Source organism: Elephas maximus, chromosome 4, assembly GCF_024166365.1.
Source record: "Elephas maximus indicus isolate mEleMax1 chromosome 4, mEleMax1 primary haplotype, whole genome shotgun sequence".
NCBI lineage: Eukaryota > Metazoa > Chordata > Mammalia > Proboscidea > Elephantidae > Elephas > Elephas maximus.
In genome coordinates this window covers 109,680,991-109,706,480 of record NC_064822.1, presented here as the reverse complement: position 1 = coordinate 109,706,480, position 25,490 = coordinate 109,680,991, and the positions used below count along the sequence as shown (strand labels likewise).

At 48.2% G+C, this 25,490-nt stretch overlaps 1 protein-coding gene across 5 annotated transcripts; it reads left to right on the top strand.

Moving 5' to 3' along the window:
- The first annotated feature begins 1,001 nt into the window (after positions 1 to 1,001).
- Positions 1,002 to 12,850, top strand: SMUG1 (single-strand-selective monofunctional uracil-DNA glycosylase 1). 5 transcript variants are annotated; one of them, XM_049883321.1, is made up of 4 exons: positions 1,014 to 1,033; positions 4,291 to 4,354; positions 4,507 to 4,805; positions 5,853 to 12,850. In XM_049883321.1, the coding sequence occupies exons 3-4, from the start codon at positions 4,524 to 4,526 to the stop codon at positions 6,378 to 6,380; spliced, it is 810 nt and encodes a 269-aa protein (XP_049739278.1). In that variant the 5' UTR covers positions 1,014 to 1,033; positions 4,291 to 4,354; positions 4,507 to 4,523; the 3' UTR covers positions 6,381 to 12,850. The 5 variants fall into 5 exon arrangements, with proteins under 5 accessions (XP_049739274.1, XP_049739278.1, XP_049739276.1 ...); XM_049883317.1 differs by lacking the exon at positions 4,291 to 4,354 and having other exon boundaries at positions 1,002 to 1,033; XM_049883319.1 differs by lacking the exons at positions 1,014 to 1,033; positions 4,291 to 4,354 and adding an exon at positions 1,047 to 1,569.
- Positions 12,851 to 25,490: the final 12,640 nt, after the last annotated feature.

Genomic DNA, 25,490 nt, shown 5'->3' with positions numbered 1-25,490 from the left:
AATGAAAGGCTTATAGTCAGGATGCAAATGCAGATGCTGATTTAGGGAAAGGACACAACTAGTAGGACAGCTTTTTTTTTTTTTCTGTTTGTTTAGTAGGACAATTTTGGACATTGGTATGGGGATGGGGAGGTGGGGGAAATACTATTAGGTACAGCTATAGGGTTACGATTGGTCCGAAAAATTTTCCTGGACAGAGTATTTGATAGGAAAGATTTGGAAAGATGAGAGGTTATAAGACTGGGCAACTAGTAAGGCAGAGGAGAAAGAGAAGTCAAATGGCAAAGAATTGGCTATGGGGCTTGGACAGTAATGCGGGATGGAAGAGTCTTAAAGTCTTTGTTAAAGAGTTGTTAGGAGATGCCAGAAGTGCCTCCATGGATGTCCTATATACAGTATTGTCCCTTGCAGGGCTGCAAAAGGAGAGGTCTCTTGTACCTGGGCAGTATGAGGGCTAGAAGTGGTCTTTAGCTATTATTAAACCCATTGCAGTAGAGTCAATTCCAACTCATAGCGACCCTTTAGGATAGAGTAGAACTGCTCCACAGGGTTTCCAAAGAGCGGCTGGTAGATTGCAGCTGACGACCTTTTGGTTAAAACCCGAGCTCTTAACCACTGTACCACCAGGGCTCCCATTAACCATTATTAAAAACCCAGTGCCATTATTAACACCTGTGAAATAGATGAGGGAGCGGGGATGACTGAAGCTCCCTCATTCGGAATCCCTTTAGGAAAAGTTGTGTGAATGAATTTTCTTAAGAGTGATGCTCTCTGAGGCTAGAATACAGTGTCTGGCCTTTAACCTGCCAACACTCCTTAATCAAGCCCTGATGCAAAGAATAAACTACACCCCCCAGCAGCACTTACTGCTAATTTAGCTCACCTTCCGGGGAAATGAAGATTTCCGGCGGAAATGATCGCGCTACACCAATCGCCTTCCCTAAACAAGGCGGACTACGATTCCCACTGTACTCCGCGCCTGGGGGGATTGGGTGGGAAAAGGAACCGGAAACCGGAAGGGGAGTCCGATCAGGTGAGGACGTAGAGGTTTGGAAGTTGGGGTTTTGGGGGAGGCTAGGGGGCTCGCAGAGCTCTTCGGGCGGAAGCTAGCGGAGACTCTAAAAGTCTGTGTTTTGGGGCCCCTCGCTCAGACTGGGGCTCGCTTCGGCTCAGGGAGAGCCGAGTCCACGGAACCGTCCGGGAGGCCTGCGTGGGCAAGGCTTTCCCGTCGGACGGAGCCCGCGGGCGGACGCAGAGGTTTCGGACGGTGCCTTAACAGTCAGCCTTCTCGGAGATAGGAGGAGGGATGAAGTTGGTCTTTTGGAGTCCGTGCTCTGCTATATTATTGTTAATATAAGTGGTTTAAGGATTTGGTGGTTCCCCGAGGATCCCTGGAGTGCCCTAGGGGACAGGGGAGTGGATAGAGCGCCTTCTATTCCTTCTTCGTTTCCTGGATTTGGTGTCGGAGAACCTAGGTGGCCGAGACTTACCACTGTGTCTCCACCGGCGTTTATTCTTTGACTTGAAAAATCTCCGGATCCCCTCATTTTGGCTCTCTTGCATCCAGAGGCATGTGTGTATGGGTTTATATCACTTACACAGAAGCGGTGATTTTGTCCTTTTTCTTGCCTTCAGGAGTATGCTCAGTCCCCTCAGCCCGTATTTCAGTGAAGTCTTCAGCCAACTTTAGTCTAATTACGCAGGGAAAAAGCTTGTTTATTTTCTAGTGCTTATATGCCATTTTCACAATTGTCCCATGTAACCAACCCTCAACCCTCCCCTTTTAGGATTTCAGGAAAAAAGTTAGACTTTTGTTCTTCATTTTCAGCTGCGCTGATTCTGACTGTTCTGCACTCTTGAGTGGTGAGAGTTTTTTGTAGAAAGTTGATGGAATCATGGTCACCCTCCCCTTCCTTTGCACTTAATATGGTACTGTAACTTATAAAATACTTCCATTTCTTAAGTCTGTGGCTCTTGGTGACTTTGGATAGAATTTCCAAGCTCTTCCCTTGGACTTCCATAGTGTTTTGTTCAGGATATTTAAAGCTCAAATCACACTGTATTACAGTGAGTTGTTTGTCCTCTCACACTTTATGAGCTTACTGAATGCCTGGTCTACATTTATTCATTTTGAAGTTCTTCCCCACCAAGAGATTGCCACAGTCCCTGGCACATAATAGACTCAAATACTAGAAAAATAAGTGAGTAAACAGCTGGTGGTAAGTTGGGTGGCTTTCAATTCATAGAGAGGAGAATTAAGTGACTTGCTTAAGAGAATCTACCTAGTTAGAGATGAAGTCAGGTCTAGAATTGGAGCCGGTTGACTTTCAGCCTGTGGCTCATCCTGTCAGATCAGGTCTTGAAACTGTAGAACACTGAAAATAAGGTTGTGTCACTCGTTTGTGTAACCCCAGGCTTCCTGTCTCCAGCACAGGTCTCTCAAAGTCAAGGAGATAGGCCCAACTTAAGATTTGAGAGAGATCCCAGAGTTGAACCAACCAATCCACTAACCTTCGCATTGCTTGGTGAGATGAAAAGTGAGGTCATCGGAAGTATTTGAGTTCTTCACAGACCCCTTCTCAGTTTTCGTGTGAGCTCAGCTGGCTCTTGGTGGCCACCTCGACAGATCAGTTCAAGACTTCTTCTGAGATCAAGCTGGGGAAGGATTTCTTAAGTTTAACCACACTTTCTTTTCCCACATCTCCTAGGCTAAGGTCAGAGAACAGGTTGGCAGCTGCATAAGATGGATCTGAGGGAAGAAGTTACTCTTGGTCCAGGGAGGGGATCGAGAGGGGGAAAGAAACCACAGTCCTTGACATATGGGAGGCCCAGAGCCAATGTAAGCACACCCAGAGGCTAAGCCTAAGTCTGTAAGCAGCAAGCAGAGTGCAAAATGGGCAGCTGAGCCTTGAGTGGACTCAGAGTAGAAGTGAAGGGGAGTCCATCAGGAAAGACTCCTTGGTAGAAGGTAGTTTTGAACAGGATTGAAAGAGAATGAGTAGATGGAGCTGAGCAGGTGTTTCTTGAGTACACAATAAGAGCTAGGACCTTGGAGGTACTGTACTGAGGGAAACGAAAGAATAGGGCATCCTTCCCAAGTCTAATTAGGTATGAATTCTGACGAAGCCACTAACCATGGTGACACATAGTGGTTCTCAGTCTTCATGGACCATCAGAATTGCCTGGGGGAAGCTTGTTTAAAATACAGATTCCCAGGCCCTACACCAGCGCTACTTGTATGTGTGGGGTGGCTGGGAAGCTGTGACAAACGCTGCAGTGTTCCGAGGAGGGAAGGCTTTACCAAAGGGATGGTTTGAGCTGCATCTTGAAGTATGGGTATGATATTGGGATATGTGGAGGGGTGGGGGAATCACATGGTCCCAGTTGACTGGATTTGAGGAGTATATTTGGTTTGGTTTGTAGAAGCAGCATGTGCAGAGTTGTAGGAGTCGGGTTAAGAAAGGCATTTTAAAAGTGTGGGAGGAATAGCCAGGCTGGAGCACTGAGTTTGTATGAGAGTGGCCAGAAGGAAGATTGGAAGGAATGGCCTTTACAGCTTGCAAAACTGGCTCACATACACTGCCCTTCTCCCCATGTACACACAACACCTCATTCCATCCTTATGTCCCCATTATGAAGGGGATATTTTTCTTAGTATTCAGATGAGGAAACTTGGGGCTCAGAGAGGTGAAGTGACATGGTCATATGGCTTGTAAGAGTCTATTCTGAATCCAGTAGTCTTTCTACTCACTACTGATAATTCTTGAATGTGGGAAGGAAGCTAGGCTGGGATTGGGGAGACCATGAGTTGTAGAATTAGTGAGGTGGCTGATTTAACCACCTAAAGGAGGATAATGTGGGTGGTTAAAAGCATAGCCTTCAGTCAGATAGGCTGAATTCAAGTCCAGCTTCATTTCTTGCCATGTGACCCTGGGAAAATTGCTTGATTTTGCCAGTCCTCAGTCTCACCACTAACATGGGAGCAATAACACCCATCTCATGGGATTGTTGTGAGGATCAATGAGATGTACGCAGCACAGATCAATTACTCACTGATTGGAAGTTATTGCAATTAGCCCTTCCAAGTCTGCACCAGCATCTCATTCTGCAGCACGTGGTTTCCAGGACACAGCCTATCCTGGCTGGGCTTCTTAAGGATGCTGAAAGGATATCACCAGTAAATGTTTATTCAAAACCTACTATGTGCTCAGCATGACCTAGGAACTAGGGCCTCAAGGCGTACGGGTTGATGGAAAGGGATGGTAAGTGGTTATGGTTTATTTTTACTAGGTGATACATGAAGAGAAAGGAAGGATACTGGAAGGGAAGGGTCCTTTATTATGGAAGAAATGAGGTGAGCTCAGTTCTGTCCAGAGCCTGGGGGATGACTAACATGGTCTTTTAGGGTCCCCTCTGAACCCAGAAGATGCTAGTAGGAGCCCTGGCTGGCATGGGTCCCTCTATTCTGGGCCTGAGGGATGGGGCCTCTGTCGATCTCTTTTTCAGGTAACAGTGGCAAGGCCATGCCCCAGGCTTTCCTGCTGGGGCCCCTCATGTCTGCACGTGCCTTGATGGAGCCCCAGCCTTGTTCTCAAAGCCTGGCTGAGGGGTTCTTGGAAGAGGAGCTTCGACTCAATGCAGAGCTGAGCCAACTGCAGTTCTCGGAGCCTGTGGGCAACATCTACAATCCTGTGGAGTACGCATGGGAGCCGCATCGCAGCTACGTGACCCGCTACTGCCAGGGCCCCAAGGAAGTGCTCTTCCTGGGCATGAACCCAGGACCCTTTGGCATGGCCCAGACTGGGGTAAAGGGTCTGGTTTCCCCTGGTGGGTGGAGTTGGAGGCTTCCAAGGAGGGGATGTTTGGCTGGGTGTTCTGTGAAGGAAAAGTGTGTGCATGGCTGTGGACATGTGTGGCTCTGTTCCCCTGTCCCCCATCCCCTCTTAGTACACACAGTGGCTCCTGTGGTCTCAGACACTCTCCCAGCCTCTCTGCCGGTAGTTAACCAAGCACGTTAATGGTGGTTCCGTTTCCCCTATGAGCTGTCCACTAATTGCCTCTGAGAGCCCTTTCTTCCGCTAGCCCCAGCCCCATCCATACCTTACCTTGCCGGATCTCCCCTCTCCCTAGAGTGTGACTAATATCAGGAGAGGGACCAGGACTACTGGGTCCTCAGGGGAGACTGGTAGACAGGGGTACATGTGGAAGTGACGCAGGACATTCAGGCAGTGTTGGTCCTGTTCCTTAGCTGAGGAGAGGCTCAGAACAAGCCGTGCTCCAGGGCTGCCAGCTTTCCTTTCACACCAGGATGAGTGACTGCCCCTCAGTGGGGGTGCTTGGCAGGTGGGGGAGGGGAGGAAGCTTCAGGGCAGGAGGCTCAATCGCTTTTATTGACCCCAACTGGGTGATGAAGGATGATCAATGGTGATCAATGGATATGACAGTCTGAGGCTTGGGGCTGGGAGGGCACTCAGAGAGCAGTGGTGAGCCCTGTCCTTGTGCCTCCTTTAACCCAGACTGCCTTTCTGTCTCGGGCTGTGTGTCCATCTCCAGTGCCACCCATCAAGCCCTGTGTAGGTCCCAGATGTCCCAGTGTACCCTCTGCACTTGGTCCCAATGGTTAGTAGGAGTAGAGGCAAATAAATAGAATCTTTTGGACCACAGTCTGCAATGAAAAATAAGAGAAAGATGGATAGAATCAAACCAAAGGACCAAGAATTCTGATCTCAGGGCTTTGGCTGGGGTTTTGGGAGGGTCCAGGCTGGATCCTCAGGAAGGTGAAAAGGGGTCAGTTGGACCAGAGCTCAGGTGTCAGGTCTCCATTTGAAACCCTCATGTTTCTCTCCCCACAGGTGCCCTTTGGGGAGGTGAGTGTGGTCCGGGACTGGTTGGGCATTGGGGGGCCTGTGCTGCCTCCTCGCCAAGAACACCCTAAGCGGCCTGTGTTGGGACTAGAGTGCCCACAGTCAGAGGTGAGCGGCGCCCGATTCTGGGGCTTTTTCCGGAACCTCTGCGGGCAGCCTGAGGTCTTCTTCCGTCACTGTTTTGTCCACAACCTGTGTCCTCTGCTCCTCCTGGCTCCCAGTGGACGCAACCTCACCCCAGCCGAACTGCCTGCAAAACAGCGAGAACAGCTTCTTGGGATGTGTGATGTGGCCCTCTGCCGGCAGGTGCAGCTGCTGGGGGTGCGGCTTGTGGTGGGAGTGGGGCGGCTGGCGGAACAGCGTGCTCGGCGGGCTCTGGTGGGCCTGATGCCAGAGGTCCAGGTGGAGGGGCTCTTGCACCCCTCACCCCGTAACCCACAGGCCAACAGGGGCTGGGAGGCAGTGGCCAAGGAGAGGCTGAATGAGCTGGGGCTGCTGCCGCTGCTGACGAAATAAGTGCCCTGTGGCCTGGGCATAAGACACATTCAAGACCCCCAAGTCTTTCTCAGCAAGCAGATGACTGCATACCTAGCCTGGAGCAACAAGATCTTCTGGGCCCCCTGATTGCTGGGAAACAGTTCATTGATCTGTTGAACAGTTTTCTGACCACCTTTGGCAGTTCTTACACTACTCCTGCTCCCCCTCTTCATTCTTACTTTCTTCACCTTCCTTGATCCTTGTCCCTTTTGTCTTGTAATACCTAACTCCATGGAGCATCAGCAGACGGTGGGCTTTGCTACAGCTTCAATATGCTCTACCTCAGTGTTGCCTTGGGAGCCTCTATTCAGCTGAGAGTGACTGCTTAAGGTCATATTTGTTGTCTAGAGAAAAGATCCTGCCAGTATACCCACCCATCCTCATACAGCAGCTACCTTCAGCTGACCGCTTTCCTCACTGGGACCAGGACAAAACATGGGCCATGGAAGTTAAGAGTGAATTTCTTGTAGGAGACTGAGGCTAGATCAGTGGGGGAAGTCCTTGTGACAAAGTGGAAAGGCACTGGCCTTAGAAGGCTTGGGACTTGTGCACTGTATGGTATTAGACAAGTTGATTAACCTCTCTGAGGCTTAGGATCCTTATCTGTAAAGTGGGGTTCCCTACCTCACAGGACTGGTATGTGGATTCACTAAGATAACACTTGAAAGTACCTTGCATCACACCTGGCACATGGGTGCTTATTACATAGCGTCCTTCCTTTCTCGCCTCTGAGTGGGGGAGGCATCACACTGTACTACAAGGGAAGCCCCTCCTCTCCTGAAGACTTTGCTGTTGGGGAGCTTGGGCCTGTACTTGTGGCCTGGGTGAGGGGCCAATCCTTGCCCTGCCAGGGATGGACCATTGACTTTATGAAAACCCCAGTCTGTGATTTTTCAGTCTAAGCATTAAAAGCTCCTAATCCTTTTTGTCTTGGTACTTTTTCCTCCTGCATGTTTGGGGTAGGAGGTGATTGTTTAGATTTTCCCCTCTTTTACCTCCTAGCTGTTTGCAAAGAATTCTCTTGGGCAGGGTGTGTGTGTAAACAGACCTGTAATTGCCTTACCAAAGGTACAGGGTCCCTGTTAGGGGGCTTTCCGGTAGTTTGAAACTGGGGACACTGTGGGGAGCAGTGGATGGGTGCCTGGAATCTCCAGCTAACTCAGTTCTCATGTCTGCAGAATGGCTAGTTGGGGGGCCCCTTTGATAAGGACTGGAAAAGTGAATCAAGTTGGAAGTAGAACAAGTATGGAGAACACCATAATGAAGAACAGATGGTCTGACTATCTCCTGGGGCAATCGTCTCCAACTTTAAAAATTCATAAGATTTTTAGTAACAGTCTTCCCCTGCATACCCCTCCATGCTTTAGACTCCTTTTCCTCTTTCTGCTTTTAGTGCTGTAGTGCTAAAAGTACCTCATATTTGCAGAGCACTGGATTAAGCACTGTAGGGTAATTGCAAAGAGATGGAAGCCATTGTTTCCTTATATATCTTGCTGAGGTGATCAGGGAAGGCTCTCTGGAAGAGGTGGCATTTCATATGGCCTTAGAAACTGGGAAAATTTTGGAGAGCTTAGAGAAAAGCATCATATGTTCAAGAAATGGCAAATAGCCCAGTTGGGAGAGAGCTGGAGAGGTAAGTTGGGCCAGCTTGTGAAAACTCTTGAATGATAGTCTTTGAGAATTTACAGTCCAGTGGGGCAAGTAAGACACAGAACACATGTATAAAATACCCAGTAATAGGTAGAAACCCACAGATAGGGATGAAAGGGCTAGCCCTATAGGAGGCAGTGTAGGTGCAATAGGGTCAGGAATAGGAAGAGAGTCCTGGGGGAGAGCAGAAACTGAAAGCCTGAAGTTGGGGTGAGAATTGTGAGATAACCAGAGGTGGAGGTAGGCTTGGGCAGTGGGTGGGCGCACTTGGATGGTAGTGGCCAGGGTGATGACTTGAAGGCCTGGGTGTGGCAGAGACACTGCCCAGTCTGGTTCTAGTGGTGCTTTTGCCCTCAATTCTTTGAGTGCCTCTTGTTGGGGAGTTGTTTAAGGGCCCTGGGCCCACCTTTTCCCAAGGGCAACCAAATCCATGTCGCTGCTTTTTCTGTCTTGCACCAGTGTCAACCTTGAACAAAATGGGGTACTAGGGAGTGCCTTTTCTCCAGAGTGTGGGGGTGGAGGCTTGTCTAGCAGGTTAGCTATCTAGTTGATAGGATTTAATCCCACCACACAAGCTCCTCTCACCCAACTCGTCCGAGAGCAGTTTCATCAGATGAGAGTGTCCTTAGGGAAAGGAAACTCATATTTTCTCCTGAGCCAAAGGGAATGGAGACTTCAGTTGCTACGAAAAGCTAAATTGAAATGATTTGGAATCATCTAGAATTTTGCAGTCCAATATGGTAGCCCCTAGCCACGTGTAGCTGTTTAAACTGAAGTAAAATAATTTAGTTCCTCAGTCACTAGCCATATTTCAAGTACTCAGTAGCCACATGTGGACACGGCAGGTATGGTACGTTTCCATCGCTGCAGGAAGGTATAGTGGACAGCGTTGAGCTAGAGATCAGTGGCTTACAGCCCTGCCTGTGAATCAGAATGAAGTTGGGATTTAAAAAAAATAGTGTGTCCCAACTCTCCTCCAGGAGACTCTGAGTTAGGAGCTCTGAAGTGCAAACAGAGCCCTGCTGGTACAGTGATTAAGAGCTCAGTCTACCAACCAAAAAGCCAGCAGTTTGGATCCACCAGCTGCTCCTTGGAAACCCTATGGGGCAACTTCTACTCTGTTCTGTAGGGTCACTATGAGTCAGAATTGACTTCGACAGCGACGGGTATGGAAGTGCAACCTGGGTATCTGTATTTTTAACAGGATCTCTTTCTATCATCAGTATGTAGCCAGATTAAGGGAAGATTGCACTGTTGAGTGTCTTGAAGGCAAGGAGAGGATCTCTTATTTTCCTTCCTTTCCCCAGTATGTAACCCTATGCCTGGTAAAACCCCCCCCAAAAAGTAGGTGTTAACTATGAATGTGTAAGTTATGAATCTACTGGTTTTGGAGATATGCTCCGTGGTGCCTGTTCTGAATTGAATTGTGTCCCGCCACCCCAAATATATGTTGAAGCCCTAATGCCTGTGCCTGTGATCCTGTCTGAAAATAAAACTTTCCTTTTTTATGTTAATGAGGTCATATCAGAGTAGGGTGGGTCCTAAACCTAATCCCTTCTGGGTAGTATTATATAAAGGCAAGTACAGACACAGGGAGACACATACACAGACGGAAGGGCAGATGCATCTACTAGTCCAGGAAGGCCAAGGATTGCCCACAGCTACTACTAGCTAAAAGAGACAAGGATCTTTCTCTAGAGCTGATACCTCTGATTTGGACTTCTAGCCTCCAATCTGTGAGACAATAAATTTCTTTAAAGCCATCCACTTGTGGTATTTTGTTATGGCAGCCCTAGAAAATTAAGAGAGCACCCATCTAGTGACATGAGTGCCCAGCGTATTGCTTTTGCCCAGTGATGGTTCAGAGGAGTGATGGAGGTTTAAATGTCCCTCCCCAGCACATAAACACACACACGTTCAACTTCATAGACATCTAGGCTGTGCTTGGGGTGGGAGTGCTAGAGACTGAGAGGTTAGGTGAGTTGGGGAGGTAAGAAACTTCTTACCTCTTCTTTTTTTTTCTTACTGAAACGGGATGGCTGGGTCTTGAGTTTTACCTCTTCGTGGTCCCTCACTTTCCTTTCTCAAGTCAACAGACGTTTATTGCTGCTGCTGTGCGTGCCATTCCCCATGCTAGGCCCTGTAGGGAGTGACAGAAGTGAATTAGATGATTCTTTGCCCTCATGTTGTTCACTGTCTGGTACAGAGAGATACCAGCATATAATTATAGTATAAATCAGCCTGAAAACGTGTTGTGAACAAGTTATAAACAGTGCTATGGACACACTGAAGGAGGAAGTGATGAGCTCTCAGAATGTGGGCAGAAGGTGTGTGTGCCCATGAGGGCAAGTGGTAGCTGAAGATTTATTCTTTCATCACTTGCTAAATCTTAGCACTGCCAAAAAACTGATTTTTTTTTCATAATCTAGTTTTTTTTAATTGTACTTTAGATGAAGTACAATTACAGAACAATTAAAATTACAGAACAAACTAGTTTCTTATTAGAGTTAGTATACATACTGTTTTATGACATTGGTTAAGAACCCCATGACATGTCAATATTCTGCCTTCTTGACCTTGGGTTCCCTCTTACCAGCTTTCCTGTCCGCTCCCGCCTTCTAGTCCTTGCCCATGGGCTGGTATGCCCCTTTAGTCTCATTTTGCTTTATGAGCTTGTTTAATCTTTGGCTGAAGGATGAAACTTGGGAGTGACTATTACTGAGCTAATAGAGTGTCCAGGGGCCATATTCTCAAGGTTTCTCCAGTCTCTATCAGGCCAGTAAGTCTGGCCTTTTTTTGTGAGTTAGAATTTTGTTCTACATTTTTCTCCAGCTCTGTCTGAGACCCTCTATTCTGATCCCTGTCAGAGCAGGGGACTACCATGTCAGATATTTTCAAGAATTTCTCAGCTTCAGCTCTAAGGGAATAGGAAACAGGATGAGGGAAGGGGCGCTGGAGGCCGGAATTAGAATGGGGCCAAGGGTTGGGTTTGACTTTATGGGAGATGGGAAGTGGAATGTTCTGGGGCTCCCTCTTTGATCTTTTGTTTGGTTAACTTACTAGCTGGAAAACTGCAGCAGGTAATGTCAAGGAGTGTCCAGGTGCTAGATCAAAAAAGACTGTTTGAAAACCCAGCCTGGGCATAGTTGGGGTAGGGAAGACTACAGATGGAATAGAATAGTGGTTGTGCCCCAGCCCAGAGTCTTGATTCTTCAAGAATTCTTGTTTAGGAAGATGGAAGAGAGAGTTGTTTTCTATTTTTTTTCATAATGCCTCAAAGAAGGCAATAGCTTCAACTGGAGCATAAGGCATTGAGGTTAGACACATGGATAAACTGCCCAGCTATGACCATCAGGTGATGCAGAAATAAGTTGCTTTGGGGGAAGCTGAATTGCTTCTCCAGAGGCCTTAATGCTAACCTGGCCCCAGTCCAAGATTACTGTCAAGGTTGAATGATAATGTATTTTGGGAAACTATCCCTTTCTCTCTCCCTCCCTGTTTTGGCCCTCACGCTCTCAAAAACAAGAAAACAATGGCAATAGAATTTTCCTGCACTTCTTGCTGCCCATTCTTCTGCCCCCACGTCCAGCTCGAGGATCCTCAATCTGACGTCAGTCTCTAGGCGGAGCTTGCAGAGGGTGGCGAAGAGCCCAGAACAGCCCTCCACGGTGGCGTGTGCCAAGCCAGTTGCCATTGCCATATTTATTAATTGAAGCAGCTCTAACCTGATCATTTGAGGCCAACGGATTTTCTGTCTCCTGGTTGGGAATATGTGGAGGACATGCCTTTGCAGGTCATTCTGTCTGTCTATCTACCTTTATGGTACTAACTCCTCATCTATGCTGCAAAAATGGGTCTCTGTTGCAGTTAATTGTGGAGAAGTCCAGCCTCATACAAATACCCAGACTCACCTCTTGATATCTCTCTTCTTAGGCCTTTCTGGTGTGTACTCTCAAGCCATTTCCAGCTGCCTTCTAACTGATTCCAACCATGGTGAGTCCATGCGTGTCAGAGTAGAACTGTGCTTCACAGGATTATTAGTGGCTGGTTTTTCTGAAGTAGATTGCTAGGCCTTTTTTCCAAGGCATCTCTGAGTGGACTCCAACCACCAACCTTTCAGTTAGCAGCCAAGCACAAAAGCCATTTGCACCAACCAGGGACTCTCTTAAGCCTTCCTGTTGTAATTTTGGCCCAGTTTGTTTCTTTGTTCAGTTTTTAGGCTCTTGATGACTGGTGCAGTTGCCTCTCAGAACCTCATCTGAGGATACTTTCTGCTGTTTTGTGGGGGAAGAACAAGGTAATCTCTGAGGGAAGGGTTTGCCTTCCAGCCTTGGAAAGCCACACAGTGGAATGATTGGGGTGTGAAGAGTTTGCTCTGAGTGTGAGAGTGAATGTGTGTTTTGCTCATTACCTAGCTTTGAGGAAGGTCTGTGCGTCTCTCTGTGAGGTCGCCAAGTTAGCATCATTTTGTTACCCTCTATTGTAATGCCTCTCTGTAATCACCATTCCAATGGGGTGGTGTTCCCTCTGGAGTATTACCTGCATTTGAGTACTCTTGTGATCCATGGGAATCTTTTTATTCCTAGGCACTTTTTAATCTTCCAGGTGGACATTTGTGTAATTTAGTGCGTGACTTGCTGTTGTTGCCATTGTGTTTGTGTGTGTCTGTACTATTTTTGTGTATCCTCTCTATTTTTTTTGCATCTTTAGGGGGTTAATTGTATCTTTCTGATTGTCCTCTGGCTGGACTTGGGAGGGAGAACAGAAGAAGGAGCCTGGACATGAAGGGGAGCTGTCGGCGTGTGTGGTGGGGAGCGTGGTGGGAGGGGGCGGCCTGCAATCTGTGACTTGGAAAACAGATTTGCAGAGGAGGCGAGCAGCCTGGGCGTGCGGAGCGTGCGGGGCGGGGGCGAGCAGTGGCACTCTGGCCCCCAGCTCCTCCGCAATCCAATTAAATAACATTTAAATGCATAACCACCCCGCGCAGCGATGAGGCTGGAGATTGGAGCGGGCGCGGCGGCGGGCCACGCGGGCGGCGTTTTGTGGAGCTCAGCGATTCTGGCGGCAATTTCCCTGCTCCGCGCGGCTTTTACGAGCCCGCTCCCGGCGCCGCGCCCGCTCCGCTGCGCCTGCCCCGCCCCAGGCCGCTTCCCGCCACTCCCCGCCTCGCCACTTTTTTCTCCCTCGCCTTCTTTGCAGCCTTCTGGTCCATGTGCGTGTCTCTCTCTCTGTCTTTATCTCTGTTTCTCCCTCCCTCTTGCTGTCTTTCCATCTCTTTGGGCGGATCTCTGTCCGTCTCTCCACCCCTCCTTCCCTGGCTGGCTCCTCTCTCTCTCCCTTTTTGGTCTATCTCTGGCCTCCTCTGAAACAGTCTGTCTGTGCTCTATCCCTGGGCGGCTGATTCTCTTGCCCCTCCTGTCTCTGGCTCCTGCCATCTGTCAGCTTTTGCTCTCCCCTTTTCTACCTCTGACTTTGACCGCCTTTTTTCTGGCTGATGCTATCTGTGCATTACCATCTCATCACAGGTTCTCTTTCTCTTTGCATCTGTTTCCTTGTCTCTCTGGCCTGCATCCTCACACCCCCAACCGTTCTGCTCAGGTCTGCTTGCCTTTCCCTCATGATTCAGGCCTGTCCTGGGCTGTTGTGCCCTGAAGGTTGTGACCTCACCACACCAACCTTCCCACCTGCTCTGCCCTCTCCTCAGCCTCCCTGTCTTTTGAGACCTCAGAAGGAGTTCACAAAGGAGTGCTAATGGGGGAGGCCTCGTGATTGGGAGCAGCCAAAAGGGCAGAGGAAGAAAAGGGAGATAGGGTAAGAGAGGGAAAGGGAAGGGGAGTGAACTTACTATGGATGGGTGGGCTCAGGCCTAGCAGGAAGATGGTGGAAATAAATATGAAAGTGAATGATTGAAGGAAGACTCATTCTTCCCTGTGCTCTTTGGGAGGGGGGAGTCCAGGAGCATGATTCTTCTGATGCATCAGGTGGGACTGGAGTGAGCTGGCAGAAGGCACTGGCTGCCAGTGAGGCTTGGCCCAGTCAGCAATGGGGGAGCGAGGTATTTCCTTTTCAGGAGGTCCACAAGCTAAAGAAATGTGACCCCATCAGGGCTTGAGGCTCTTCTGAGGGTAGGGCGGAGAGTGGGTTATTTCCTGAGAACCTGGCTGGGGCAGGTCCCCCATAAGGAGATCCCCTGAGCTCATGAAGCCAGGTACCTAAGGAAGATGAGTCATTTTGTTGCTTGCATGGGTCCTGAATCCATTGTCTCTTCCTATCCACCCCGTTTCTCATCTGTACTCAGGCCCCCCAACAGAGCTTCCCATTTCCCAGATGCTACATGCCCATGCGGATTCAGGGGGAAGATCATTCCTAGCAAGCGGAGCAGCAAGGGCAAAGGCCCTGACGTGAGTATGTCTGGTGTGTTGGAGGAACAGCAATGAGGCTTACATAGCAGGAGCAAAGAGAGCAAGGGAAGAGAATAAGTGATGAGTCCTGAGAGGTAATGGGGAACCAGATCATGTGACCAATAAGTATCAGTAAGTACTTTACTTTTTAGTCCGAGTAAGGTGGGGATTATTGGAGGGTTTTGAGCAGGAGAATGACATGATCCAGCTTGTTTTTTTTTTTTTTTATTTCTCACATAAAAATTTATACACATATTGTTTCGTGTCATTAGTTGCAATCCCCACAATGTGACAGCCCACTCTCCCTTTCCACCCCGGGTTCTCTGTGTCCATTCAATCAGCTCCTTTCCTTTCCTGCTTTCTCATCCTCTCACAAGACAGGAGCCAGCCATTTGGTCTCGTGTATCTGATTGAACTAAGAAGCATACTCTTCACGTGTATTATTTTTTGTTTAACAGTCCTGTCTAATCTTTGTCTGAAGAGTGGGCTTCTGGAATGGTTTCAGTTCTGGATTAACAGAGGTCCCGGAGGCCATAGCTTTGGGGCCACCTTGTATTTTTACAGAAGATTCTTACTGCTACATTGTGAATAGACTGAGAAAAACAAGGGCAGAAACAGGGAGACCAGTTAGGAGCCTAGCTCAGTACCAGGTGAAGATGAAAGAGTCCTGGACCAGGGAGGTAGTAGTGCAGTGGAGAAAAGTGATTAATTCTGGGCATACTTTGCAGGTAGAACTAAAGGATTTGCTGATGGATTAGATGCAGGACATGAGAGAGAGAGAGGAGTCAAACATGAGACCAAGGGTCTTGGCCTGTGTGACAGGAAGAGTGGTGTTGTCCTGAACTGATGTGAGAATACTTTAGGAGGAGTTGATATCAGTTTTGGATGCATTAACTTTGAGATGTTTGGGCAAATTAGGTTTGAGATGCCTACTAAGCATCCAAGTGGATGTGTCTAGTGAGTAGCTGGATATATGGGTCTGGAGTTGAGTGGTATGGTCCAGGCTAGAGATACAAATTTGGGAGTTACGGATGAGATCCCTGAAGGAGGAAATGCAGATAGAAAAGAAAGGGTATCCAATGACTGAGCTAGACACTTCCACATTTAGAAGTTGCTGAGTTGCGAAAGAACTGAAATATCTCAGGCAGGAGAGTTTGGGGATGTGGGGAGAGTACCTCTTGGCTTGATCATTCTTCCCTTAATCCCAGCCACCCTGGTGGGCAAGGCCCTCATTGGCCCATATCTAGATGGCCCTAGTCCACTCACTGAACCTCTGCTTCTTTCCCCTTCAAACACCACACAATAGCCATACTTAGTACCTCTTGCCACCTCTTCTCAAGGACCTACAGGGGTTCCCAAAGCTCAGCATTCTGGTCTTAGAATCGGGTAATGAGAATGAGGACTAGAAGGGACCTTGAAGATCTTGGTCCACCTTTACTACTTTGTGGGTCACTGAGGCCCTGAGAGACAGTGACTTGTCCAGTTTCCCTTAGCCAGTAGGTGGCCAGGGCTATCAAGACATAATTGAGTGCTCTTTATACCATTCCACACTGCCTTTTGGATCACTCCCCAACAAGCAACAAATATTTACTGGATACCTGATTGCACCCACCATATGCAGAACAGCAATGGGGAACTCTAAGGTGTCCAATAGAAACAACGTTTCTTGCCTTCGAGAAGCTTAAACCTAGGACCCCTAAATGATTTTTTCATTCGTCTCCCATCTCATCGCTCTCATTCCTTATGATTTCCCAACATGGGCTCTCCTCTTCCCTGCTGTATGCCTTTGGTTTTTCTCCCTCCAAACCTTGCTCTAACCTTCCAGAAGCCTTCCCCAGATCACCCTGGATTACCCGAATCCACTCAGTGGCTCAGGCCCCAAACCCAAGAGTCCTCTTTTCCTCTCTTTCCTTCATCTCTCATACCCATCCATATGTAAATTCTATTGGCCCCACCATCAAACTATATCCCAAACCTGATCACATCTCACAATCTCCTCTTGTATGATCTTAGCCAAGTCATTGTTTTCTCTCACCTGTGCTGCTGATCACAACAGTCCCCTAATTGGTGTCCTGCTTATCCCCCTATATAGTCCATTCTTCACAGAGCATTCAAAGTGATCTTTTAAAAATGTCAGATCATGTCACTCACCAGTTTAAAAACTTTCCAATAATTATAGCGAAAACTCACATTGCTCTTACTATGTGCCAGGCTGTGTTCTAAGCATTCCATAATATGTTAATTAATTTAATCCTTACGAGAGCCCTATGAGAATATGTACCATAATCATTCTCATTTTAAAAATGAGTAAACTGAGGCACAGAGCCATTAAATAACTTGTTGAAGGGCGCATAGCCAGTAGTGGTGAAGTCAGAATTCAAACCCAGGCAGTCTGATTCCAGTTTGTGGCCTTAACCACGATAACTTATAGCCTCTCAATGGCTTCCCATTATAGTTAAAGGAAATCCAGACTCCACCCCAACCCACAAAGCCTCAGGTGGTTTGGCCCAGGCTTATGTCTCCAACCTGAAGTCCAGCTGTTTTTTCTCTCACTTCCCAGGCTCCAGCTAGACTAGCCTGTCTGTGTTCAGAAATGGGGCCTTTATATTGTTGCTTTCTATCTGGACACCTGGCTGGTTCCCAGTCATTCACAGCTCAGCTCCAATATCTCCTCCTCTAAGAAGCCTGCAATTCTCTAACTAACCCTCATCCCATTCCCTTTCTACCCCATTACCGTGCTTTATTTTCTTCATAAAATAAAGAAAAAATAGAAGTTACTCTATTAATTTATTTGTTTGCTTAATGATGGCTTGTATCCCTCCACTAGAGGATAAGCTCTATGAGAGTAAGAACTTTATGTGTTCTGTTCACTGTTGCATCCCCATACCCAGGACAGTGTGTGACCATGGAGGAACTCTTTTTTGAATTCTTATATTTCACTGTTTAGCTATTGAGTCTCCAGCCTGGTATTCTTTGTTCGTCCTAGACTTGTTTGTGTTGCTCCCACCTGCCCATACTCTGCTTTGGGTCTGTGTCCCATCTTCCTGATGCAGTGGTTAGCTCTCCAGGGGGCAGCGACATTGTTTCTTATTTTTTCCTTCCCTGCTTCCTTTCTTACTTTCACCTGAAGCCCCTCACAGTCTTTCCTGAGTTTGTGTGATTCTTAATATTCTTATGCCCTTCATACCAGTCCCCCTGCCTTTCATCTCCTGCTGACTGTTATCCTCATCCCTAGTAGGAACGTGTTATGCACTTGATAGCCTCCTACTCATCCTTCAAGTTTAGTGTCTGAGGTTTTTGACTTGCAGGCCAGGCTAGGCTCGTGCCCCTGTCTGCTGCCCTTCAGTGGCATTTTTTCCATGCATATCATAGTGTTTAAAGCACAGTTCTTTGTCCCCCCCCCCACCCCCACCCCAGAAGACTGGTCAGAGCAAGGCTGGTGATGATGACCCTTGTGAGTGACTGGTGATCATCTTTGTATCTCTGGCAGTTGGGCGAATCCAAGTGGTCTAGCTGCAGAAGCCATGTGCTTAAGAGTGTATTACACCATCCTGCCTCCCCAGACACTGCCCCAGGGCCTCTTGGGGACGGGTTGGGGAACCACTCACCTTTCCCCAGACGTGGCCTATCTTTTTCATACCAGTCCTGGGGATGGGGTGTGGGGCTGGAGGGGCCTGGGCATTCAGACAGTGCTCCTGAGGATCCCGTCCTTGGAGACCATCTCACTGGGAGTTGGGATGGGGGGCATTGTGCTATCCTGGAGGGGGGCACTCAATGAGGAAGTCAAAAAGTAGAGTTGGGTATGTCTGTGAAGTGCTGGAGGACATTCTGAGAGCCTGTCTTAGACTCACTTTTCATCACTTCCATCTTCTCCGTTTCTTTCTGTTCAGCACTCTTTCTCATTCTCGTCAGTCCATCTCTTCTGTCTTATGACTAATTCCCTGTCTTTGGATTTGGGGGGGGGGGATCCCCTCACTAGCCTCAGGTTCCTGAGAGATTCTACAGGGCACCTCTATTTCTGACCCAAGCTTCCTTCCACTCTGGGAACCTGGGCTGACACAGCCAGGTGGGAAACATTTATCTCATCCTCTCTGGCCTGGCTACCTGGTCTGAATCATTCACTACTGTATCCCCAATGCCCAGCACAATGCTTTGCACCCAGTATGTGCTTATTAAATATTGAATGAATGAATGAATCTCTTAGGCATTCAGCTTCTCTGTTGGGCACCTCACCTGGCCTTTCTAGTTCTTTAGACTAGAGCTTCTCAAACTTTAATGCCTACACGAACCACCTGGGGATCTTGTTAAACTGGAGAATTGGATTGGATAGGTCTGGGGTGGGGCCTGAGAGCTTGCATTTCTAACACTTTTCTAACAGAGATGCTGATGCTGCTGGTTCTCAGATCACATTTTAAGTAAGGCTCCAAGAGAAGGTGGCATTGCCCATGCAGAAGGCATTCCCAGCCTAAAATTGGAAAAGAGAGTGACAAAGATTGAGAGACAGTGACAGATGGAAGATCCATAGGAAGAAAGGGGGCCTGAGGCCACTGGTTTAAAGGCCCCCATAACCCCTCAGAAGTATCCAGCCCAGTGGTCTCAGGATGCCTAGAAGCAAATACAGGATCTCCAACAGCAGCCTTCATCCTCCAAAGGCCTCACCCCTGGCTTGGGAAAGTGGGGCTCTGGAGGTATTTGCCACTTCCCTGTCCCTGATTGGCCTCCTTACTTCGGGGAACCCTGTGAGTCTCAGAAAAGAAAGCTTGGCAGAGAACAGACTTGGAGTTCTTAATTCAATTCTGCAAATATTCCCAGGCTATCTCTCAGCACCGGGCACAAAAGTGAACAAGATCCGGAGGTCCAAGTAGTGGGGAGGACAACTTGCATGAGTGAAAGAAGTTGGGATTTGAACTTGGCCTTGGAGGAGGATTGGGAGACTTTGATGGGCATGTGGAAGCTCTGGGGACGGGTAGGGAGGCCATTCCAGGCAAGATGGACTGGAGACAGGATGGCTGAGGGCATGTTCCTTGAGCCATAAGGGCACTAGTATCTAGGAGCGATGGAAGAAGGGAAAATTGTAGGAATTCAGTATGGGTTTGCATTGAGGAAGGCTTTAAATGCCATTTTTTTTAACCATTAAAATAATTTTATTCAAATACATTGAGAATAAATTAGCCATCACATTTAAAGCAATTTTTAAAAATTGTGGTAAGTACATACATAACAAAACATTTGCTATTTCAACATGTTTTACATATACCATTTGGAAACATTAATTGTGCTCGTTATGTTATGCAACTATTACCACCGTCTGTTTTAAAGGCCAATTTGAGGAATTAATACTTTATTGTGAATTCAGGTTTGTTCTTTATACATTAGGGAACCACTGAAGGTTGTCCCATGAGGAAATGTGTGCTTTTGGAAGACAGCTGGAATTTCACTGTGGCGCTCCTTGGAAACTCTATGGGGCAGTTCTACTCTGTCCTATAGGGTCACTATGTGTCAGAATCAACTCAACGGCAGTGGTAGTGGGTTACAGTGGATTGTAGAGCTGGTCACTTCAGGGAAGGCTTTGCCGTCAGTTGGTTGCCTGACCTACCTGGGAGGTGTCATTCTCTGTGGATGGTCTTTTCAGACTGTACACTCACTGGAGGCTTGGTCAGGCTTTGAAAGTAAGAGAGTGGTCCTGGTTTGGAGAGGAGCTGGGGATGAGCTTTTTTTGTGTGTGACAAAGTTATAATAATTTTGTTCTGAGGGAAGTTTTATGCGTTTCTGCTTTAACTCTAGGTTCTTTTCCTCAGGAACCCCTGTTGAGGACAAATGCCATTGTGTCGATTCCAACTCATAGCAACCAACCCTATAAGACACCGTAGAACTGCCCCATAGGGTTTCCAAGGCTGTAATCTTTACGGAAGCAGACTGCCACATCTTTTCTCCAGCAGAACAGCTGGTGGATTCAAACTGCTGACCTTTTGGTCAGCAGCTGAGCACATTTAATTTTTAACTGCTGTGTCACCAGGGCTCCTAGGCAAGAGAAAGAGAGGAAAAATAAGGAGGTCAGTTTTTCATGATGGATGAGCAGGTAACGGCATGATTGGTACTTGCTGGTGAATACTTGGACCCACTGGGACCCACCTCCCCAGGGACTGTGCTTTAGTCTGCAGTCCCCGCAACCACTTAACCTCCCTCAAGGCCAGCGTGAGACCATGGAGAGGGTACCCCTGGGTATATAGCCAGTATCATATGCTTGGAGGCTCTTCCAGTTTAAATATCTCTTGGCCAGGTGTCAGCCTTCCTAAGAACTAACTTTTCAGTTTAATACGAGTGTATTTCACACACAGGCATATACGAGTGTAGGCTCTTTTTTGCTGCTGCTGGGAAAGGGGCAGCATTTTTGTGATTGTTTGTGGAGGGGAGCCTGGCCTGCAGTTCTGAGATTTTCCCTGACAGGGATCCATCTCCTTCCTCCCTGTAAATCCCTGTCACCTGTTCTGTGCCCAAGCTCCCTCTCTTATCTGTGCTTATTCCTCCTGCAGCCTGAAGTCGTGCCAAAAGGGAGGGCAGATTTTGTTTCCGTGGGAGAGAGTAGGATATTATTTTCACCCGACTTATTTTGGTTCCTGATGATCCCCATGCTGATGTGCTAAAAAGCAGAAGAAGCCAGGTGCAGACTTTACCAGTGTCACATGGAAGGTGGGTAGACTGACTGGGGGCAGGACTTAGTCCCAGATAGGCCATCTGGGAGCAGGAGGGGGGCTGAGAGGGCTTGGGGGCAGAAAGCCAGGTCTGATGGCTATCACTGACACACCTCGGCCTCAGTGTCTCAGCTCCAGGAGGGGCCTGGCACTGGGATACCTTTTTGGGGCCCTTCTTCTTTCAGGGTCCCTTGGCCTTTGACTTTCACATTCCTCACTGTTCTCGAGCTCTTGCAGCCCAGAGGACTTCCAATTTTTCTGCACCAAATGTGCCCAGCTCATCTCAGGCAAATTCTCCTTGAACTTACAGACTGAAGAGAAATGTATACCCTTGGTGTTGATCTTGTCTTTAATGCATGGCACGTAGTAGGTGCTTAGTACACGATCCATGAACAAGTGAGTGAATTTCTGGTGTAGGCAAAGAGGATTTTTAGCTACTACCTGGTTTTGTCTAGTTTTAGTGTTAGCTGAGGGCGAAGTGTTGGGTTCCTGTGCGGTAAGTATCCATTCTTAGGTTTCCTTTCTGGGGACAGCTTTCTTACCCCCACCTCTTTACCTATTCTTGTTCTTTCACAGGTGTTTTAATGGTTCTGTTATATGTGTCTTATAGCTCATCTCAGATCTTTTTGGGAAGAAAGTGGAGAAAAGCTCTGAAGACATGGTCTTATTTCACTTCAGCCATTGTATGATTTCTGTTTGGGTGCTACCTGCCAGCTGGCCCCCAAATGAAGGGGCTGCCAATCTCATCCATTCACCCTAGGTCACCAGGGGAAGTGCCCAGAGAGTGAAAAAAAGCCAATTTTGGTGAGGCAGCATGATTAGAAGAGGGGAATTAAGAGAGGGCAAGAGAAGATGAGAGAGTAAAAAGAGGGTCAAGCAAAGACAAAAGATTGGAGAAGAGGCAAAGAGGGAGGGGCATGGGACCTAATGTTTTTACCTCAGCTTTGTCGTCTGTAAAATGGGCATGAGAATGCCTCATAGGGTTGTTGTCAAGAAAAAGAGTTAATACATGTAAAGTACTTAACAGATAGTATTATATAACTGATGATGATGAAGATAAATGCAGATAGTATTGCCTGCTTTGAAAGGGTTGTTGTGAGATGGGGCTTGTAAAACACTTTGTAAACGGCAAAACGCTATTGTTATTCTCCCACTCTTGCAATTTTTTCAGCCACTGTGCATCTTCATGTTGATGAAGGGGGAGCTGCCAGAAGGAGGCATGGACCCCTGGGTTCTGTTCTGCTTTAGGGGTTGTTTCCTTCCTCCCCACTTCACCCCCTGGTGAACCAAGTCCAAGCCCCTCACCTTCCCTGCTGCCAAATATGCCCTGGGGCATGGCGGAGAGAAGGTAGAGGCTGGCAGGAAGGGCCCAGGAGAAAGGCCAGGGAAGCCAAGCTGAAAATGAATGCTAGGGAGAGGGCAGGGAAGCAGCACTGGAATCATGTTTGCATAACGAGCCACTCCTCTCTGGCTTGCTGTTTTCCCAGATAGGACTCTTCCTCCTTTGTCCTCAGCCGTACATCAGTCTCTTTTCTTCTTTCTTTCCTCCTGGACACTTCCTCTCATTTCTTTGCCCCTTGATTCTGTCCGAAGCCTCCCCAGCCCCCTTCTCTTCTCTTCTACCTCCCTGACTGCTGCTCTGAGGCTCTCTTAGTTTTTCATCTTGTTCCCCCCTTCTCCGCCATCCATTCCTCCCCCTGTAGGGTTCTCCTCTGTTTTCCTCCATCTCTCTTGCCCCCCACCACATCTCTGTGCCACCCCTTTCTCTTCCTTTCTTACTCCAAGTGACCCCCATCTTTACCTACCTGCTTCTATCTTCCTCTTACATTCCCTGACTCTCTTTCTCCTTATATCCTCACAGCCCTTGTCCCCCAATCTTCACACCCCTGCCCTCCTCCCCTCCTCCTGCCTTTGTCAGTAGCACCCCCTGTTAGCTGCACTGCTTGCGTTCCAGAGAGCTCAGTGCCTAGATTCAGAGCTTGCTGATTAGCCCTGGTTCTCTCGATGAAATAATAGGAAAAATAAGACTAAAATTTAATGAGTACTTTAATATGGTCAAGTTTCCACTAAGCACTTTATCTGTGTATTATCTCATGTACTCTCAATAACTGTGAGATAAATATTATTATCACTATTTTACAGATGAGGAGACTAAAGCTTAGAGAAGTTAGAGAACTTGCTGAAGGTCTCACAGTTAATAAAGTGTTGGAACTCAAATGCAGCTCTGTCTAAAGGAGCCTGTGCTCTGAACCACAAGAATCAGTGCCAGCCTTGGGAGAAGCTATTCTCACTTTCTCTACCAGGAGCTTCAGAGAGCCCTGTTTCTTTAAACATCATCTTGGCACCCCCAGATTCCTCCAGACTTCATTTGGCTCCTTCTCGTTTCTCTGTGTAAGACCAGCTCTAACCCAGCCTCAACAACATGTTCTGTGTGACAGTGCTACTAACAATATATTGAACACTTCCTATGTTCCAGACACCGATCTAAGCACTTTATGCATGGATCTCATTTAACCATTACCACAATAACTCTGTGAGGTAGCAACTATTCTCATTCCCATTTTACACATGGAGAAACTGAGGTACAGGGAGGTTAAGAAACTTGCCCACAGTCACACAGTTAGATGGCAGAGCCAGGACTTGAGCCCAGGCATCTTGGCTCTAGAGACCCTGCCCTCCTAACCACAATACTTCTTCACGCAGCTCTAGGGAAAACAGGTTTTGGTCTCCCACCCATTGTTATTAGCCCAGTTGCTTTGAGCAGTTCTTGTTGGCCATCCTCAAGCCCATGGCTGTGGCCCATTTCTGTGGGCACTGCCCACTGTGGTGTAATCTCTGCAACAGCACCGATAGCTCGCAAGCTCTGGCCAGGCCACCAGCCCTAATCGGTGCCTGAGGGGATTTATTGGCAGCCACCCCCAGGGAGCAGGGACAAGTGTTTTCCTCTCCAGCCCTGCTGTACAGCCTTCCAACCCAACAGCTCCCTCGTTCCGGCCCATCGAGGCAGCTGATTTACCTCTGTGGCTTAGGGATTTAGCTGCTGTCCTGGCTCCTACTATAAATCCCCCAACAAATAACCAAGCTCTGCATCAAAGCAGCCAGCAGGGGAGCTAGCAGGAGCAGATGGCTGCTTTGGCCATGGGGTGAGGAGGGCAGGGCAGGTGGGGAGGCCCCAAGGCTGTCTTGTTCACCCCTTGGCCACGAGGCCAGGCTGCACCTTTTTCAAGCCCATGGGTTTGCCCTCAACTTTCAGAGTATTTAACTACCCCATCCAGCATCTCCCAACACTTAGCACCGGCAGGTTTGGGTTAATGTCCAGTCTTATCCCTGCCGCCCCATATGAAATCTATTTGCCTGGCATCCCTGGAGAAGGAGATACTGACCACCATCCTTGGGTTTGATTATGCCTCAAAAGAGTTGAGCATTTCTTGATTTTCTGGGGCTCCTGTTGGATGTAGGTTCTGCCCTCCCAAGGGAAGCTGAAACTGAAGCAAGAGGTAGTGAAAACTTTCTAGCCAGAAGTGGTAGAAGACCCTAGAATGTAGGTGACCCAGAGGGGGGACTGACAGTAACCTCCAAAAGTAGGCCAGAGTTAGGGTGGATGAACCCCAAAAGGTAGAGCTACTTCTAAATGTGAATGAGGTAGGGTTGTGGTAGCCATGGTTGGGATCCCCAAACCTCCCACATTGTAGCCCAGACTTGGAAGTATGATACGACTGCTTAGGGGTCCACACATGAAATGGGGGATGAGGTGGGACGGATGGGACTTGCCCTCTATCAGTGCCCCTTGTTTTTCTGCCCCTCCCTTTCTCTGACTTCTCCCATATCTTCTCTCGGTTGCTCCCCACCTGCCCCTCTCCGCTTCTTTCTGTTTGCCTTGTTCTCTCCCATGGTACTCTCTCTCCATACCCAAAAAGCACTTCTCTTTTTCAACTGACCAGCTGGCAGTGGTGGGTTGGGCTGAAGCTCGGGGCTCTGGTTCCGCTCCCTGGAACCTCACTCAGCCGGGAGCCTGTCCCTGGTGTCCGTGCCATTTTGTTCTTACACTCCCCATCCATCTTCCCTGTCCCCCCTCTCTGCCCCCCTGCCACAGCTGCCTCCGCCTGGAAGATTACAGACACTGAATCAGCAGCCAGCTCCAGCATTCTGCTGACAGGGGGCTTTCTGCCTCAGAGGTCTCAGTGGGATCAGGGCCCCTCCTGGGGCCCAGGGATTTGAGGTGGGAGGAAGGAAGGGGTGGGGAGGAGAAGAGGTGGATGATGAGGGAGAGATGAAGGGCAGAAGGTAAAGGAGAGAAGAGGATGGAGAGATAAAGGGAGAGGTGGAAAGAAGGGGAGAATTGGAAG

What these genes read in the sequence shown, in the direction of transcription:
- SMUG1 (XM_049883317.1), top strand. Translation starts at nt 4,524, where the DNA reads ATGCCCCAGGCTTTCCTGCTGGGGCCCCTCATGTCTGCACGTGCCTTG. An exon ending in TTGGCATGGCCCAGACTGGG is followed by an intron (nt 4,806 to 5,852) that starts GTAAAGGGTCTG and finishes CTCTCCCCACAG; the next exon opens with GTGCCCTTTGGGGAGGTGAG.